The sequence below is a fragment of the Dendrobates tinctorius genome, unplaced genomic scaffold, assembly GCF_039654945.1.
Source record: "Dendrobates tinctorius isolate UK_male_01 unplaced genomic scaffold, ASM3965494v1 ptg000162l, whole genome shotgun sequence".
NCBI classification, from domain to species: Eukaryota; Metazoa; Chordata; class Amphibia; order Anura; family Dendrobatidae; genus Dendrobates; species Dendrobates tinctorius.
In genome coordinates, this window is record NW_027361829.1 from 64,450,527 (window position 1) to 64,470,983 (window position 20,457).

The 20,457-nt window shown below is 41.5% G+C and overlaps 1 protein-coding gene across 1 annotated transcript in view; it reads left to right on the forward strand.

Moving 5' to 3' along the window:
- The window catches only part of CNTNAP2 (contactin associated protein 2), a 2,930,334-nt gene that overhangs the window by 2,772,937 nt on the left and 136,940 nt on the right, over positions 1-20,457 (forward strand). The window contains exons 18-20 of the mRNA XM_073550056.1: positions 92-328; positions 4,970-5,206; positions 6,885-7,021. Of these exons, the coding sequence (XP_073406157.1) occupies positions 92-328; positions 4,970-5,206; positions 6,885-7,021 (611 nt within the window). The remainder of the gene's footprint in view (positions 1-91; positions 329-4,969; positions 5,207-6,884; positions 7,022-20,457) is intronic.

Here is a 20,457-nt window from a genome sequence, read left to right on the forward strand (position 1 = left end):
AGTGTCAAAAGATGGTACCAACCTTAATGCAAATATACAGTAATTTTGTAATACAGATTATTAATAATGTTGTCTTTTTTTGTATATGAAGGTGCTGCAGGAGATCAGAAAGGATTCTTAGGTTGCATTCGTGCTTTAAGGGTAAATGGCATTCCATTAGACTTAGAAGAGAGAGCAAAGGCTACCCAAGGTGTAAAACCTGGCTGTTCAGGACACTGTACCAGCTTCAAAAACCTCTGCAGGAATGGTGGCACATGTAATGAACTATACAAGGGTTACAAATGTGACTGCTCCAGAACTGCATATGATGGGAGCAACTGTATAAATGGTAAGAAATATACACATATTCCAAAATATACTTGTTTGTATTGTTTACTATGTTTTATTGTCTTATAGCAGGTTCATTTGACAGTTTTGAAAAGTCTCAAAGAAGTGAATAGAGACAACAACACGTGTGGGGCCATTTCTCCATTCGTGGAGAGACATGAGGATAAGTACAGGTCACATATGTGGGTCCTGCATCTATCCAAATTTTATAGCATATTCTGTGGATATGGCACACATGTCTGATATGTTAATACGCACCTAGTTTAGGACCCATCCTTAGGTATTTAACGCTCTTCTGGTGGCTGACTTAAACATTGTGGCTTTATGGTGAGGGGTGTGATTTAGCTGAAAAGGGGTTGTGATTTAGGGTTTGCATATGTAACGAAAAGTTTGACACAAAAATTGGTCTTAAAGTAAGCCAACAAAGAGATAATCTAAAGTTATACAAAAAAGTCATTCATCATGAGCCAATTTGTCAAATTTTGTGCAAATCAGACTGTCAAGTCCAAAGCCCCCCATACACATTGACCTAATGTTGTCCAAACATGCCAATAACGTTAGGTTCAGCCGACAGTCTACAAAGAAGGAAAGGTATCCAGCAACAGATCCATTGGTGAATAATTATTTAAAAACAAAAATCTTTAATGAATAACATGGTTAAAATTATGGTATGAAACCATTAGTTTAGAAAAAAAGGCAAGTAACCTGGGAAACTTATGGGCTTACGCATTTCAAGCCAACTCGTTCTTAATCATAGTTCAGAGTCTAATATGTATGGGTGCCCCAGATAATGGATTGTCTGGGGAGTTAAGGACTCAGCATGTCTCATTCCAGACTGACGATTCTTTTGTAGCCCTGGAAGTAAGTCATTAACAGAAATGTCTGGCAGTGGCTCTCTCATAGAGAAGTGCGCTTGGCCAAGTGAGTTTGTTCCTGTTAAGGACTGACATGGGTTGGATAGTGGTATTGCAACCAACAGGGGCAGCACCGACAGGTATCATAGTCATGGATAGCCAAGATGTTGGTACACAGGAGCAGCAATGTAGTTTTAAGAAGCAGCATGTAGTGTAGTCAGGGATATCCAGGAGTCAATACATGGAGCAGCAGTAGAATCTTGAGGATAAGCAGCAGGTGAAAGTAAGCTTGAATAGAGGCTGGTAGCTTAATAATCTCACAAGGAAAGGGAGTGCAATGCCAGGTTTAAATAGGGTGTTCAATCAGGGTAGAGACAATCAGGAACTCAGGGTGGAGACAATCAAAAATAACACTGGTAAAAGTATTTGGGTTAGCATAGAACTCTCCAGTGACCTGAATAGCTCAGAGGGAAGAGCTGCCACCTTGTGCACAAGAGGTACTGGGTATGGGATAAACAGCCAAAATAGCTGCCAGATGAAACATCAGCTGACCCATCAATTGACCGACAGCTATCTATCTAATATATGTGGGGGTCTTTACTTTACAGAATTAGTAAATTAGCCACTCTTTATTCAATGCAGTTCTATGAACTGTCAACCTGAGTTTTACAGTATGTCTGGCTAGATTTTATTGTTTCCTTAACCCTCAAATTTGTATATATTTCTGAGAATGATGAATGAAAAATTACATCACCTTACACAATATTACAGAACAATGCTACATGAATCTTGGATATGTTCTTTAACATAAAACTACATAGTAGTACTCAGTACTGAAATTCATAAAGCGCTGATATAAGGTGGTATATTACCAGCTGTTATTTTACCATTATTCCAAGGTGTGCTACGCTGCCTCGAAATGCCTGTCATCTCTGAGTATTTAAGCAAGCTTTAGCATAGCATACAGAGTGCTTTGATTGGCATGCTCACTATAAACTAAAGTTACTGCCATAAGGTTGTGCTTCAGTGTTATCTGCGGGGAATATTGAAGATGTTCTTTTCTACTTTAATGGCTTTTGTCAATTATATAGATTTTTACATTGTGTTCTTAGAGGTAAATAGAACTAGTGGGACTCATATTTGTTCAAGAGAAAACAAAACAATATAAAAAATGAACATAAATTCAAAGCCCAGCAGTCTATTAATGACATTGCGGCATCGGTGACTATAATAGTATTATTATTATTTTCTAGGTCCATTAAAATCAGAGAATTAAAATATGAAAATAAAAAAATAAAATAGAAATAATTATAAAAAAAAAGCAAAATAGTAAGTTGATGTTGATGTGTGAGAAAAGTAGTAAAAGTGAATTAAACAAGAAATTGTAACTTAGTAACTACAAAATAAAACAAATAACACATCATCTTAAACATGACGAGCTTTATTAAATTTATTAAATTGCAAACTTGTCTCTGCTGCATTGACAACATCAGCCCACTACATTACCTGCAAAGTCAATGATCATATTTCTTACATAAAGTAATGTCTATTATTAAATAGGTTAAATCAATCACATATGGAAGATATCAGTATAAAGAGATTATCAGGTAAATATAAAAGTTTCTGATCTATGATCACCAGATGGATGTGAGTGCAGATGTCTTGACTCCACCACTGCTGTACCAGACATGGAAGAGATTCCATAAATGGAAGCATATCCAGTGCTATAGCGCCAAACAATTTAAAAGGTATATCCGGGACTTTACAAAAAAACAAAAACTGTACCCAAGCACTAACAGGCAGGTAGTTGCTACTTACCTGCCTGTTGTCCATGGCGCCGTTCTTCCCCGGCACAGAGCAGTCACATACCGCTACTGCCAGGGATTCAGAAGCCTCTGCTGACGTCACGTCTACAGAGCGGAGGCTTCTTTTCCGGTTCAGTCTGTACACGTGGCGGGACTTCCGAGGTCATCCTGATTGACAGCCGGAAACCCACTGCCTAACTAAGAGAGTAGGCTGTCATTCAGACTGACCTCGGAAGTCCTGTCACCTCAGCAGAGGCAGCTGAATCCCCGGCAGGAGAGGTCTGTCACTACTCTGGGCTGGAGGAGAACGGCGCCGTGCACAACAGGCAGGTAAGTTGCAATTATCTGTCTGTTAGTGCTTAAGTACATTTTTTAAAAAGTCCCCGATACACCCTTTAAGTTAAAAGGGCTGCGCTCAGGATTTGATGCAGCATCAGACATTACTGCATATATGTAATTGCCACTGCGGCTTGTATCAAGGAACGTCAGTGAGCACTGTGGCCCCTTTGATGATTTGGGGAGTCCAGGGTTTTAAATTCTTACCAGTTACACATTAAAGGTGAGTCTTAAGGATAAAACTTCCATGCTGACTCATGAAGGATTTGGTAAGATGGGTGGGTTAAAACTGTATTTTGAAATCTATGGTCATAACTGTAAAAGTGATTGGAAAGTTGGACTGAAGGGTCTATAAAGCTGCTTGTTTCAGCTACCTAACAGGTTCCTTTAAGATTTTTATTTTATTTTACAAATTTAAATGATGATTCACATGCTTAAATCACAATAAAAAAGGATTTAAAAATGTAATATAAATTCATACAGTATCTATTGTGTTTTAAAGGGAACATGTGATAAAATGTGCTTCTTTCTCTGCCAAAATCTGTATTCAGTGAAGACTTTCCCATTACTGAGATAGGAAATGGCGGCTGCTTGTGATACAATACTATGTAGATGGGAGGAGGGAGGAGCTAGAGACAGAGCTCCTCCCCTCCTCCCCATCTATCTATATAGAATCTCATCAGTAGCAGCTGCCATCTCCTATCTCAGTAATGGAAAGTCTTCACTGAATACAAATTTTACCTCACAATTGAGCATTTTGATAATGGATGATATAATTTTGACACGAGAGGAGCAGATTCAAGGGTATGTAAACTTTTGATCAAAGCAAATCTATCACACATATTTAAAAAAAATGATCAGATTGTACAAAAGTCTACATGGGGTATGTAAACTTATGAACACAGCTCCACATATTTGGGTATTTACTTATTATTACTATTATTATTATTAATACTTAAAACTGATGCATTTGTCCAAAATAAAGTCACAACTAAACCTCATCACAAGTGTAAATGTTTTCAATAATCCCCCCAAAAAAAATGAATACGAAGAAATCTTAAATCCAGTGGTGGGCAAGTGACTGTACGTACATGGAAACATTGAAAAATGTTTGAAAAGATTTGGGTCATTTAGTCTTGCTCTTAGGCTCGGTTTTCCCATTTTATTTTAAAGATGCTGTCGTTTTAAAGAAAATTATGATTAAAGGTGAACAAAACAAAAAGTTGTACAAATGACTGATATGCTTCTGCTAGCAAAGGTGCCCCAATTTTCAGCTATTTGTGACCCTTTCCAGTACCAGGTTCAGATGTTCTACTTTCGGCTGTATGCGCAACATAGGAGAGCTTTTCATAGAAGGACCTGACCACTTGTGTGGAATGGCATAAATGGATATTCCCATCTCCAAGATCCTATCCAACTATGGAGTCAGTTTAATAATAATAATATTAGCAATATTATACCAGAGATGTGGTATAGTTCTTCTGATTCGCTATGGCGCGTTCCCCATATGCAGGGCATTGTAGTAGCTTAGGTATCTAATTATAGGAAAAGCTTCATTCAAATTATCAAATATTAAGGAATGGTTCACTTTGCAAGCGCTGCACTTTTTTTTCTTCCTATATACAGTACTTTTCCTCTTTATTGCAGCTGTTGGAGGATATTTTGAAGAAGGCACATGGCTGAGGTACAATTTCCATACAGCATATGCTTCTGCAGTGGTCGGCCCTAAAGATATATCCATCGTCCAGCAGACATCAGTATCAGATATTTCTTTAGCAAAGGAGGAGCTGCTTTTTAGCTTCAGCACAACAAAGACACCATGTATCCTGGTGTATGTGAGCTCTTATTCCCAGGACTACATGGCGGTCCTCTTGAAACCACCTGGTAAGAATCGATTCTGTATTATTATTTCTATATTAATTAAATTAATTTTACAAATTGTTCATCAGAAACCTGTTATCTTTGATGTGCTCCTCAATGGGATATATGATGAGTCTGTCATGTCATGAATTATTAATTAATTCTTCACGACCGGATGCTTGATCAAGAACACTTCTATAGGAAAGCAATTCTTTATTATTTCTAATTGGCACAACACTAATGACATGACAGTACAAAATGTGGCACAGTTTAACATGTGCCTAGATTTGACAACTCATTAAAATCTAAGTGATATCAAAGACAAAGTAGAGCTTCAAAGTATAGAAGCCCCATTCCAAGTGCTGAGTCTCATTACTATCCAGGGACAAAAGGACATATGCAGTCAAAGCCAAAGCTTGGACCTACCTTCCCGCAGAGTTCCCTCTAAGAGTTGCGCTCTGGAAAAGAAAAGCGTTAAAACATATTATCAAAGTCAACAAGTCCAAATACTACTGTAACTGTCTACGAGGTCTGAAATGTTATTATAACCATGCCTGAAAGCATTACCAATCACAAAAATGAAGGAGACAATATCCTAAGTTTCCCTGAATAATGACGCTCTTAACCACCTACTGAGCAGAAAACGGCTATGAAGAACCAGCAATGTAAGGGGAATCCGTCACCAGGTTTCTGCAACCTCATCTGAGAGCAGTTTAATGTAGAATAAGAGACCCTTAATCCAACAATGTATCTTTCACTTTACTGGGTGAAGCAATTGTGATACATTCATAGTTCTTATATATAGCAAGTAGCAGACCTTAAGGGCCTGTCACACTAAGCGATACCGCTAGCAATATCGCTATAACATCACTGGTTTTTGTGACGTTATAGCGATATTGCTAGCGATATCGCTATATGTGATACTTACCTCCGACCGCTCCCCCGCTGGTTATCGCTGATCACGCGAGAACGTCCTGGACCGTTTCTCGTCGTCAGCTTCCTGCTGGGCTTCCTGCTGTGGAGACGAGCGAGGAGTGGATGCGGGTGGGAGGACGTCAGGATCGCCTCATCTGACAGGTAAGTAGCGACCCCTGTGATGTCGCTGGTAAGATCTGCCTGTTTGGCAGCTCACTAGCGACCACTTAGCGATGCACCAGCGATCCTGACCACGTCATATCGCTGGTCGGGATCACTGGTGCATCGCTAAGTGTGACAGTACCTTAAGAAAGTTTTCTGTGTATATTGTATGTGGACAGTAACCTGTAGTTTGAACAGTGATAATTTCCTGCTGATAAAACACTGATTATATTGAAACAACACACAGCCTAATAAGTGACACATCACTGAAATATGTGTCTCAGCCTCTACCTCATTATGCTCTCAGATTACATAGCAAAGACCTGCTGACAGATTCCCTTGTGACAGGTCTTAAAGCCTGACCAATCACTAATTTTATGCCATCACTTCACTCTAACATTTTTCCTATCACTTAACTTTCTATATATTTTTACCAATCATATTGCCTAATTTGTGCAATGTTCTGCAATTTTTTTTTTTAACAGAAATGGGATAGACTTGTATTTGTGCTTATAGTTGCAAGTATTCTTAAAAAAATATATTCTGAATTTATAATAGTACTTTGCTGCTTAGCTATATTCCAGAGACGGATGACTAATGCTTTCTTATCCCTTATCCCTTTTAGGTATGCTAGAAATTCGGTATAATTTAGGAGGCACAAAAGATCCTTTTATCATTGATATCAATGATCATAAAAATATGGCTAACGGTCAACCACACAATGTCAATATCACCAGAGTTGGAAGGAACATCATATTCCAGGTATAAAACGCACTTTAGAGCTAACTTCACAATTTGAAATTGTAAAAATAGTACCGCTATTTCCTATAGTATTTGTAGTTGTCTCACGTTGTATGTGCCCAAACATTATATTAATAAACAAACCAAATAAGATCTTTATTAAATGCTATAAAAATGTTTTAGTCCATAGAGGACTGGAGTAAGGTAATCTTCTCTGATGAGTCTAGTTTTCAGCTTTGCCCAAAACCTGTCGTCTAATAGTTAGGCAGAGACCTGGAGAGGCGTACAAGCCAAAGTATCTTGCACCCACTGTGAAAGTTGGTGAAGGATCGATGATGATCTGGGGATGCTTCAGCAAGGCTGGAACTGGACAGGTTATTCTTTGCGAATGATGTATAAATCCAGCCGCACACAAGGTTATCCTGGAAAAACAATTGATTCCTTCTGCTCAGGCAATGTTTCCCAACTCTGAGGACTGGTTTTTCCAGCAGGACAATGCGACATGCCACACAGCTAGGTCAATCAATGTGTGGATGAAGGACCACCACACCAAATCCCTGTGATGGCCAGCACAAACTCCAGACCTGGACCCCACTGAAAACCTCTGGAATATAATCATGAGGAAGATGGATAGTTACAAGCCATCAAACAAAGAAGAAACTGCTTAAATTTTTGTACCAGGAGTGGCATAAGGTCACCCAGAAGCAGTATGAAAGACTGGTGGAAAGCATGCCAAGACGCATGAAAGCTGTGATTAAAAATCATGGTTAGTCCACAAAATATTGATTTCTGAACTCTTCCCGAGTTAAAACATTTGTATTGCTGTTTCTAGATGATTATGAACTTGTTTTCTTAGCATTATTTGATGTCTGCAAGCACTGCATTTTTTTTGGTTATTTGGACCATTTCTCATTTTCTGAAAATAAATACAAAATTTATTGCTTGGAAATTAGAAGACATGTCAGTAGTTTATAGAATAAAAGAGCAATTTACATTTTACTCAAAAATATACCTATAAAGAGAAAAATCAGACAAACGGAAAATTTTACAGTGGTCTCTTAATTTTTGCCAGAGCTGTATATTATATTTGCGCTCCTTTGATTAAAAAAATACTCCAAAAGTGTACCTATAAATAAAAACAGGACACATAATGTTTTCCTGGGTAAAAAAAAGTTCCCCTTACTGTGCCCCTGTGAACAAATTTACTCCATAATGTGTCCCTGAATGAAAAATATAAAAATTGCCCCACATTGCCCTTCTGCATTATAAACACTGTGCCCCTGAATACAAAGTCCACACTGTGCCACCTAAATATATTATTAGCTGCCAATGTGCCCTCTAAATATACAATTAGCCACCTTAGTGGCTTCTGAATATGGGCTTTCTGGGATATTTGGTCCAGTGGGCGGTCCTATTAGTGACTGACCGCTTTCTTAGTATAAGTGTGCATACATAGAAAAAGATCATTCTTGGCCTAGATTAATGGCATTTCCGATACTATTAAGAATCTTATAAACGGACAGAAGCAAATGTATATAATATAATTTATATATCCTGGTGCATGCAGTTATTTTTGTATCTGTATCCCCTATCTTTTAAACTGTAATGTACTATACAGCTCTGGCAAAAATTAAGAGATCACCACATCAAAACCCTGTCATGGGCAGCCCATTCTCCAGACCTGAACCCCATAGAAAACCTCTGGAATGTAATCAAGAGGATGATGGATAGTCACATGCCATCAAACAAAGAACTGCTTAAATTTCTGCGCCAGAAGCAGTGTGAAAGACTGGAGGAGAGCATGCCAAGACGCATGAAAGCTGTTTTTTAATATCATGGTTATTTCACCAAATATTGATTTCTGAACTCTTCCCGAGTTAAAACATTAGTATTGTTGTTTCTAAATTATTATGAACTTGTTTTCTTTGCATTACTTGAGGTCTGAAAACACTGGGTGTTTTTTTTATTTTGACCATTTTTCTTTGTCAGAAAAAAAATACAAAAGTTATTGCTTGAAAATTCGGAGAAATGTTATCAGTAGTTTATAGACTAAAAGAACAATTTACATTTTACTCAAAAATATACCTATAAAGAGAAAAATCAGACAAACTGAACATTTGAAAGTGGTCTCTTAATTTTTGCCAGAGCTGTATAAGTTTAATAAAGTATGTAAAAAAATGTTTTCAAGAAATATTTGGCATTTGCTTCCGTTTGTTTGTAGGATTGTGTGTGCATACATAGGTTGCTGTCAATCACTGATAGGACCTCTCACTGGACCAAAAAATGTAGAATTATACCATTATTATTACAAGAAGGTATAATATTAAAACAGAGGGGCACAGAAGAAAAAGAAACACTGTTCTAGAATCAGTGGAGTAGCAACAGTTGGGAAATGTATTTAGTATAAATTAAAAAATCCAGTGAAAAGTCCTGTTTAAGGTTATTTCTGCTTCCTATGCATTATGAATTGTTGTACCCTATCATTTATTTCATGGGGCAATGTCTTGATAATAGGATGTAAGGGCCCCCTCACACATAGCGAGCTCGCTAGCGAGATCGCTGCTGAGTCACAAGTTTTGTGACACAACAGCGATCTCACCAGCGAGATCACTGTGTGTGACAGCGATCAGTGACCGCCCCCCTGCTGGTATCGCTGATCGCTCTTGGAAACCGCTGGACATTTCTTCCATGGCTGGTCTCCCGCTGGCCAGTACGCATCGCTGCGTGTGACAGGCGGGAGACCAGCGATCAGCTGGTAACTAACATACACATCGGGTATCCAAGGGACGTGCGTCTCTTGGATACCTGATGTGTACGCTAGTTACCAGCTCGCTGATGCAGGGAGGTGTACGTTAGTTACCAGCTCCCTGCATCAGCGCGCTGGTAACAAACGAACACAGCGACGCCGCACGCTCGGCGTCGCTGTGCTGATCGCTGGTGAAGCTGCCTGTTTGACAGCTCACCAGCGATCACATAGCGACTTACCAGCGATCCTGACACGTTGATATCGTTGCCGGGGTCGCTGGTGAGTCGCTATGTGTGACTCCAGCTTAACGCAGTCGATGTTATATAGAAGTACAGCTGCAGGAAGCAGTAAGGGAGAAGCTTTCTCCTGCTATAAAATGATAGTGTGACATCTTCCCACCATGGTAGAAAATGATGAATTCTACAGCAGAAACTAAGTTGTAAATAAGGCATTCACATTTACATAATGATCTACCTTGGAGAAGTTGGTGGGAGTCTAGACAGACTATGGAATATTTTAGAAAAAATCACTTTTAATAAGCAGGAACCATCTGGTTGCTTAATTATATCACATTAGTGGCGAATTAAGCCCGGGTAGCGATGCTCTCTCTCTCAGCAAGCCGTAACTGTTTTCAAACACAGGTCTGTGAGTTGTCGCATGCTTAGAATTGAAAGATTTGACTTAATGTCAGAAACATTTCAATAACTACAACCTGCCAAATCATCATTCAATATGGTGCCAGTCTTGTAGTGAGACCCCCTGTGTGATCTGGGCAGTGGGAGGGTACAGACGCAAGTGACTATTTACTAAGTTACATCCGGATCCCTGCCGCTACTTTACATAAGAACAAGAACAAGATTTCGTGGAATATATTAAATACACATACGGTACTTTTTTTTTTTCATGCACTGTTTTCACTCAGAACAAAGAATATTATAAAAACAAAGATACTTTTCTTGCCAAACACTAGCAGAAGGAAAAAAAAGTTCTTTTACTGTTCAGTCTCATCAGTTTTTCTCATGTGAGAAAAAAAATCTTACTCTAAAGCCCCCGTCACACACAGCGATCTCGCTAGCGAGATTGCTGCTGAGTCACAAGTTTTGTGGCGCAACAGCGATCTCACCAGTGAGATCGCTGTGTGTGACACTTATCAGCAACCAGCCCCCCTGCCGGGTATCACTGATCGTCCTCGAATGGCCTGGACATTTTTTTTGATCACTGGTCTCCCGCTGGCCAGCACGCATCGCTGCGTGTGGCAGGCGGGAGACCAGCGATCAGCGAGCTGGTAACCAAGGTAAACATCGGGTTTCTAAGCGCCGCACGGTGCTTAGAAACCCAATGTGTACCTTGGTTACAAGCTCCCTGCACCAGCGCGCTGGTATCTTAATGTACACTGTGGGTAACTAAGCGACGTGCGTCACTTGTTACCCGCATGTCGCTGTTCAGATCGCTGGTGAAGCTGCCTGTTAGGCAGCTCACCAGAGGGCATGTAGCGACACACCAGCGATCCTGGCAAGTTCATATTGTTGTCGGGATCGCTGGTGAGTCGCTATGTGTGACGGGGCCCTAACTTTTCCTAACTAAAAGTCCTTGAAAATGAGACCAACCTCGGATGGCAGCTAAGTGTGGTCTGATTTTTTCACACACCCTCTGATTTGCACTGCCAGCATTTGCCCAACATAGAGCAGGTTCAGCGCTTGAGCCGCTCCATACATGAACACATGGTTTGTAATGTATAGTCTTTGGTATACAAAAGGGTTAATACAAGTGTGAAGTTCAATGGGAGCAATAAAATTCCATGTTCAGTGACCTCCCCCTAGTGGTCATTGCAGGTAGCAATAGTGACAAGGGCCAAACTATGGTGGCTCAATGGTTGAGGCTGAGTCAGATGGTATCTTGTGGATGTTTATGAGATGCAAAATAGTCAATATCTACCAAAACTGTTCCAAGAAATTACAAACAATGAGCATGCAACAGGCCCATGGGCGGCCAGAGCTCATTGATGTTTGTGGAGAGCTAATGCTAAAACTTTGTGCCCAGTTCCACAGAACAGCCATTGCAGCAAAAATTGCCAAACAAAAGTTAAAAGGATTTGCCACTTTTAAAAAAGGAATCTGTAAATAGAATCAACCCTTCTAAGCCGTCTATGTGGGCATGTAGATCATATAAAGTTGAGTAAAATGATACCTTGACATTTTTGATCCATTGTCTTTTTCTAGAGAAATTTAAGTTTTTCATATATGAGTAACGGTAATGCCAACGCCCCAGCATGGTCCACCATCCCCCGCCATGCAGGGAAGATGACATTCTAACTGCTCCCTGCTTCCTGATCTGTGCACATCACAGAGACGTCCCAATGGCATGCCTAGTGCGTGCGCACGTTCCGTTGTTAAAGGCGCAGCACGCATACTTTGAAAATGCCCCAAGCCAATAGCTGGAAGGACTCTTGTATATAAGGCACTCTCCCCAGTAGGGAGGTGCCTGAGCACCCCTTGAGTTCCTTACATTGAGTATGTAAGCAACTGTACTGTATGTTGCCAGGTCTCCTATCCTAGTATCCTGTATAGTTTGTGTTCCTGTAAACCTGTTTAGTCTGAACGTTACCCTTTATCCTAAGCTGTCTTAACCTGAAACTGCATCGGCATTACCTAAACCTTGAGCCTTGAAGCCACACAGGCGGTACTTGAACCCCAAAGCCGCACAACTGTTCTGATGGTACTCAAACTTGCACCAGTGTCTCCTCTGGTTAGCATTCCAGAGTCCGTACTGTTGGAGCCTATTCCAGTATCCAGATCCAGCTCTGCCTGTGACTCCATGTCAGTATCTCTTCTGCCCACTGATCAAGAACCCGTGTTGCCTGCACAGTGTCCAAGTCCTGTCCTGCCAGTTACTCTGGGCCCGAGTTCTTGTCAGCAAACCTGACAGCTACCTGCAGTTCAAGTCTAACAGCACCATTAAGATATCTAGCGAAAACCAAGTAGGCGCATAGCTACACCCCTCCTAGGTAAGTCTGGATTGTGGCACAGTGGGTCCACGATTCACATGTGTTACAATATGTAAATGAGCTGTTAAGAACTTTGGTCTGGACACTGATATCTCTGAGAATCTTCACACAGATATTATTATAAACAAAAGTTGGAGTTATCAGTATAAGACATTTAATGGCGGACACTTTTCTTTCATAATCACGGTTAGCTCTGCAGTGAGATAATAATTAACACAGTACAACAGAGCTGATCATTGCCCAATTACAAACATATCTAAAGTTGCAGTTGTCTTCTCATATTGCTGTCAGCCCTGCTTTGCCTGATTATAATTAACACTTATTCAGCTTTCTCCTCACCAGCAGCCAGAGTGGGGGAAGGTGGAGTGCCCCACAGGGCCGTAGGGTGCTCGGTAACATGCCGGTCCTTCAGGGAATGTCGTGGCGGCAATGACCTGGTCCGTGGCCCTGGATTTCCATTAAAATAAATGAGGAGGATAGATTATAGGGCTTAATTTGTGATGCCACCCGTGGTGTTCAGCAAAAGGGGATGGCTGACGCTGCCTAAGGAGACCCTTGGGCCGATGGTGATTCAGCAGAGTTGTTATAGCTTGCAACGGGTAGAGCTAGGCCCCAGGGCAGTTATAGTCCTTATAAAGGATAGTGACATTGGGGTGCAGGGCTGAGGGAATAATGAATAACTGCAAACATATGAACTGTAGTTTTCTTTACCTTTACTTCATGGTTTGGAATGCAGACCGGAGCACTGCTAACAGATGGAAATGGAGTTCTGGAGAGCCTGGAAGCAATTTAGGGTCCCCTAAGCCAGATAGAGTTGGAGGCCTCCTTGCTGCGCTGTTCTCTTATGGTTCCTGTACTTGCCCGTATGGCAGGCAGCTTGTGCCTATTGCAGGTGTCACTGCTTTGTGGCGGCTCTGGGCTCTGATATGCTGCTGTGCCCCGAGTGTCTGATAGGCCAGGGGACCTGCAGTTGTATGGGTGGACGACAAACTCACATTTAGCGGCCAGTGTCAGGCAGCTGCTGCAAAGGCAAATAAAATAATGGGATGCATTAAAAGAGGCATAGATGCTCATGAGGAGAACATAATTTTACCTCTATATAAGTCACTAGTGCGACCACACTTAGAATACTGTGTACAGTTCTGGTCTCCGGTGTATAAGAAAGACATAGCTGAACTGGAGCGGGTGCAGAGAAGAGCGACCAAGGTTATTAGGGAACTAGGGGGTCTGCAATACCAAGACAGGTTATTACACTTGGGGTTATTTAGTTTGGAGAATCGAAGGCTTAGAGGTGATCTTATTACAATGTATAAATATATGCGGGGACAATACCAAGACCTTTCTAATGATCTTTTTACTCTTAGACCTGTGACGGGGACAAGGGGGCATCCTCTACGTCTGGAGGAAAGAAGGTTTAAGCATACTCACAGACGCGGATTCTTTACTGTAAGAGCAGTGAGACTATGGAACTCTCTGCCATATGATGTTGTAATGAGTGATTCCCTAATAAAATTTAAGAAGGGACAGGATGCCTTTCTTGAAAAGTATAATATTACAGGGTATATAAACTAGTTTCCTTAATATTGCGTTGATCCAGGGAGCTAGTCTGATTGCCGTATGTGGAGTCGGGAAGGAATTTTTTTCCCCAATGTGAAGCTTACTGTGTGCCACATGGGTTTTTTTTGCCTTCCTCTGGATCAACATGTTAGGGCAAGTTAGGATAGGATATGGGTTGAACTAGATGGACTTAAAGTCTCCCTTCAACCTTAATAACTATGTTACTATGTTCCCTGCCTTCCGGATTTAGCTGCTGGGACTGTTGTACCCATGCAGCCACGGACTCCGGCTTCCGGTTCTAGCAGATGGGGTGAGCTTGGTCACAGCTCCACTCACAGTCACAGCTCCACTTCCCAGCTTTCCCTAGACTTCTCTCTTCCTCTAAAACTCTTCTCTGACTCAGACTGCAACTCTATTCTGAGGACAAGCTCCTCACTCCTCCAGTCCCCACCACAGACTGCCTAACCTCACCTCCAGGCCAGAACTAATAGGGAAGCTCCCCTAAACCAAGTTTTGAGCTCCCCCTTCTGGTCTGCTTCCAGGCATGACATCACCCCCTGTGAGGGAGGCAATGCCATAGTGGCAACTGGACTCCTGGGGTGCCACAAAGGCGCTGTACAGTAGAGCTGAACTGACAGCACTTTGAGAGGGAAAAATGCAGCTGCAAATGTGTTTGTAGTGAAACAAGGTTTAGCTTTGCTGTACTGTGTTAGTTGTAATCACACACAGCTCTGCAGTGAAATCAGGAGAATAGACTGTCAGTCTCACATTAGTAATGGACCCTTTCATTTATAATTATCAAAGGGGGCCGATTCTGAGGCAAATCTATGTCTGGCCCATAGATCTAGACTTACAGCTCATTTGCATATTAAGAAAAATGTTGATTTAGCTGGAAAAAGATATCGGATCACAGGTATTAAGGTACCATTTTATTCAGTGTTATATGAACTACATGCCCATGTACATGGCTTAGGCAGAAAGTTTGATCCTACTGACAGATTCCCTTTAAGGAAAGAGGAAGATGGCAGGAGTAGTTAAGCTCAGAGATAGGAAGATGCTAAAGAGTTCATTGAATCCTGAACCCAATCCAGGTTCCCTATTGACCAAGGCATTTCATTATGTTCCATTGTGCGCACTGGCCACAAATGCTTCCAATTAGGGTACAGAGGAAGTGAGTATTTCTATGATAAAGTAGATCTTTAATCGTCATAACTAATTGTTTAGCACATGGCAAAATGTGTCACATCTTGATTGAGAGATAGAGAGCAGGTCCCTTTGACCCCCTTTGACCCATATGAGATGACCAAAGACTCATGATAGTTGGGGGTCCTGTGGGACATTTTGCATCGGGGCCCACAAGCGTCAAGTAATACCACTGGTGGAGAATCCACTATATGGGCACAATTTGGCCCATTATCAGTAAGAACATTGACATGATGAATATCGCAACCAACTACAGTCAATGTAAGCCGCACAGAAAGATATATTAGTCCAGCACAATGTTCATATAACACAAATATGCAAAGTCTGAGTGATCTGACTGTAAGTATAGAATAATCCTAAAAAAAACACTAGGGCTATAGCAGGCAACAAGTTACATTTCTGCCACTAGATGGTGCTAATGTCGCATCTCATTTCAACTCATTTCAGCTTCTGTTTAGGAGAAAGCATAAAATCTTAGTGAAAAATTTCATTATGTGAGATTTATATCTTTCCTGTATCGTTATGTAAGGGTAACATTGTACGGGTGAACACAACTGCTACAGAACAACATGACCCCGACATAAAGAAAATCATTCTGTTATACTTATTTTAAATATATTACTCACACTTGATAATAATACACATATTATTTCCTCATATGAAATATAAATGAATGCAAAAAAAAATCAATAGTTGGTTTTATTTTATTTTCTAATTGAGAAAACAGTGAAACAATATGGCAAAGCTGAGGGTGAAAAATGGCAGCAAAAAAAATACAAACTTTTAACTTACAACCTAAAATCACAATAGTTTTATATGATTTTTTTTAATTTCTTTTTTATTGTATCATTAATTTGCATTTCTACTGTTTTAATAAATTGATATAACTGTTTAAATAGCCTTGGGAAATTGCCTGATAGTTCATAGCTTATAGTTATCATGAGATTAGGTGGAGAAAAGACGCTTCATGGACAGAGCATGCTGCAGTTTTAAAAAAACACAACAGAATGAATCCCAAAATTGCTAGATCTCAGTTGATGCAATGGTCCAGATTTAATCAGTACACGTCTTTATCTCATTTCTCAGCCTTTATAAAGTTAGAGTAATATATTTACCCTCATGTTCAAATGACAACAATATGTGCATTGCTTAACCCCTGCATTATTTTCTGGATCAGGGTATGACTCTTACAGGGGCATAATGATGGAGGACGCAGAGGGTGCGACCACAACCGGGCCGTGCAGGAAGGGGGCACATATTTCAGCTGCATGTGCTTCTGAGCACGCACATTCAGCTAAAATGCATTGCGGCACAAGGACCCATCAGGTCCCTACACTGCAATACACGTCACCGGCTAATCACAGGCTGGCAGGTGACGTCGGCTTGCAAGTTACTGGCACCTGTCATGTGCATACTGAAGTCAGCTGCCAGCTACAGAAGATTACTCTGCGCATTATGACAGTGGGAGAAGATCAGTAGAATCATTTTAAAAAATGTTATGCGTTAAAGAGCAACAGCAGAACGGGGAACATAAATACCAGGATGGGAGATATATACATTGGGGGCATATATACCAAGATGGGCTCAGGATGGGGGACATATATATCAAGATGAGAAACATATAAATGTCCTCATGGTATATACCAGAATTGGAGAAATATATACAAGGATGGGGGACATATATGTTACAGGAAGGTTCCCAAGATGGAGGACATACGGTATATACCAAGATTGACTCAGGATGGGGGACAGATATATCAGGATGAGAAACATACAGTGGGGCAAAAAAGTATTTAGTCAGTCAGCAATAGTGCAAGTTCCACCACTTAAAAAGATGAGAGGCGTCTGTAATTTACATCATAGGTAGACCTCAACTATGGGAGACAAACTGAGAAAAAAAAATCCAGAAAATCACATATGTTGTTTTTTTTTTCTTTCCTTTTATTTGCATATTATGGTGGAAAATAAGTATTTGGTCAGAAACAAGCAATCAAGATTTCTGGCTCTCACAGACCTGTAACTTCTTCTTTAAGAGTCTCCTCTTTCCTCCACTCATTACCTGTATTAATGGCACCTGTTTAAACTTGTTATCAGTATAAAAAGACACCTGTGCACACCCTCAAACAGTCTGACTCCAAACTCCACTATGGTGAAGACCAAAGAGCTGTCAAAGGACACCAGAAACAAAATTGTAGCCCTGCACCAGGCTGGGAAGACTGAATCTGCAATAGCCAACCAGCTTGAAGTGAAGAAATCAACTGTGAGAGCAATAATTAGAAAATAGAAGACATACAAGACCACTGATAACCTCCCTCGATCTGGTGCTCCACGCAAAATCCCACCCCGTGGGGTCAGAATGATCACAAGAACGGTGAGCAAAAATCCCAGAACCACGCAGGGGGACCTAGTGAATGAACTGCAGAGAGCTGGGACCAATGTAACAAGGCCTACCATAAGTAACACACTACGCCACCATGGACTCAGATCCTGCAGTGCCAGACGTGTCCCACTGCTTAAGCCTGTACATGTCCCGGCCCGTCTGAAGTTTGCTAGAGAGCATTTGGATGATCCAGAGGAGTTTTGGGAGAATGTCCTATGGTCTGATGAAACCAAACTGGAACTGTTTGGTAGAAACACAACTTGTCGTGTTTGGAGGAAAAAGAATACTGAGTTGCATCCATCAAACACCATACCTACTGTAAAGCATTGTGGTGGAAACATCATGCTTTGGGGCTGTTTCTCTGCAAAGGGGCCAGGACGACTGATCCGGGTACATGAAAGAATGAATGGGGCCATGTATCGTGAGATTTTGAGTGCAAACCTCCTTCCATCAGCAAGGGCATTGATGATGAAACGTGGCTGGGTCTTTCAACATGACAATGATCCAAAGCACACCACCAGGGCAACGAAGGAGTGGCTTCGTAAGAAGCATTTCAAGGTCCTGGAGTGGCCTAGCCAGTCTCCAGATCTCAACCCTATAGAAAACCTTTGGAGGGAGTTGAAAGTCCGTGTTGCCAAGCGAAAAGCCAAAAACATCACTGCTCTAGAGGAGATCTGCATGGAGGAATGGGCCAACATACCAACAACAGTGTGTGGCAACCTTGTGAAGACTTACAGAAAACGTTTGACCTCTGTCATTTTTTTGATCACTGGTCTCCCGCTGGCCAGCACGCATCGCTGCGTGTGGCAGGCGGGAGACCAGCGATCAGCGAGCTGGTAACCAAGGTAAACATCGGGTTTCTAAGCGCCGCACGGTGCTTAGAAACCCAATGTGTACCTTGGTTACAAGCTCCCTGCACCAGCGCGCTGGTATCTTAATGTACACTGTGGGTAACTAAGCGACGTGCGTCACTTGTTACCCGCATGTCGCTGTTCAGATCACTGGTGAAGCTGCCTGTTAGGCAGCTCACCAGAGGGCATGTAGCGACACACCAGCGATCCTGGCAAGTTCATATTGTTGTCGGGATCGCTGGTGAGTCGCTATGTGTGAAGGGGCCCTAACTTTTCCTAACTAAAAGTCCTTGAAAATGAGACCAACCTCGGATGGCAGCTAAGTGTGGTCTGATTTTTTCACACACCCTCTGATTTGCACTGCCAGCATTTGCCCAACATAGAGCAGGTTCAGCGCTTGAGCCGCTCCATACATGAACACATGGTTTGTAATGTATAGTCTTTGGTATACAAAAGGGTTAATACAAGTGTGAAGTTCAATGGGAGCAATAAAATTCCATGTTCAGTGACCTCCCCCTAGTGGTCATTGCAGGTAGCAATAGTGACAAGGGCCAAACTATGGTGGCTCAATGGTTGAGGCTGAGTCAGATGGTATCTTGTGGATGTTTATGAGATGCAAAATAGTCAATATCTACCAAAACTGTTCCAAGAAATTACAAACAATGAGCATGCAACAGGCCCATGGGCGGCCAGAGCTCATTGATGTTTGTGGAGAGCTAATGCTAAAACTTTGTGCCCAGTTCCACAGAACAGCCATTGCAGCAAAAATTGCCAAACAAAAGTTAAAAGGATTTGCCACTTTTAAAAAAGGAATCTGTAAATAGAATCAACCCTTCTAAGCCGTCTATGTGGGCATGTAGATCATATAAAGTTGAGTAAAATGATACCTTGACATTTTTGATCCATTGTCTTTTTCTAGAGAAATTTAAGTTTTTCATATATGAGTAACGGTAATGCCAACGCCCCAGCATGGTCCACCATCCCCCGCCATGCAGGGAAGATGACATTCTAACTGCTCCCTGCTTCCTGATCTGTGCACATCACAGAGACTTCCCAATGGCATGCCTAGTGCGTGCGCACGTTCCGTTGTTAAAGGCGCAGCACGCATACTTTGAAAATGCCCCAAGCCAATAGCTGGAAGGACTCTTGTATATAAGGCACTCTCCCCAGTAGGGAGGTGCCTGAGCACCCCTTGAGTTCCTTACATTGAGTATGTAAGCAACTGAACTGTATGTTGCCAGGTCTCCTATCCTAGTATCCTGTATAGTTTGTGTTCCTGTAAACCTGTTTAGTCTGAACGTTACCCTTTATCCTAAGCTGTCTTAACCTGAAACTGCATCGGCATTACCTAAACCTTGAGCCTTGAAGCCACACAGGCGGTACTTGAACCCCAAAGCCGCACAACTGTTCTGATGGTACTCAAACTTGCACCAGTGTCTCCTCTGGTTAGCATTCCAGAGTCCGTACTGTTGGAGCCTATTCCAGTATCCAGATCCAGCTCTGCCTGTGACTCCATGTCAGTATCTCTTCTGCCCACTGATCAAGAACCCGTGTTGCCTGCACAGTGTCCAAGTCCTGTCCTGCCAGTTACTCTGGGCCCGAGTTCTTGTCAGCAAACCTGACAGCTACCTGCAGTTCAAGTCTAACAGCACCATTAAGATATCTAGCGAAAACCAAGTAGGCGCATAGCTACACCCCTCCTAGGTAAGTCTGGAT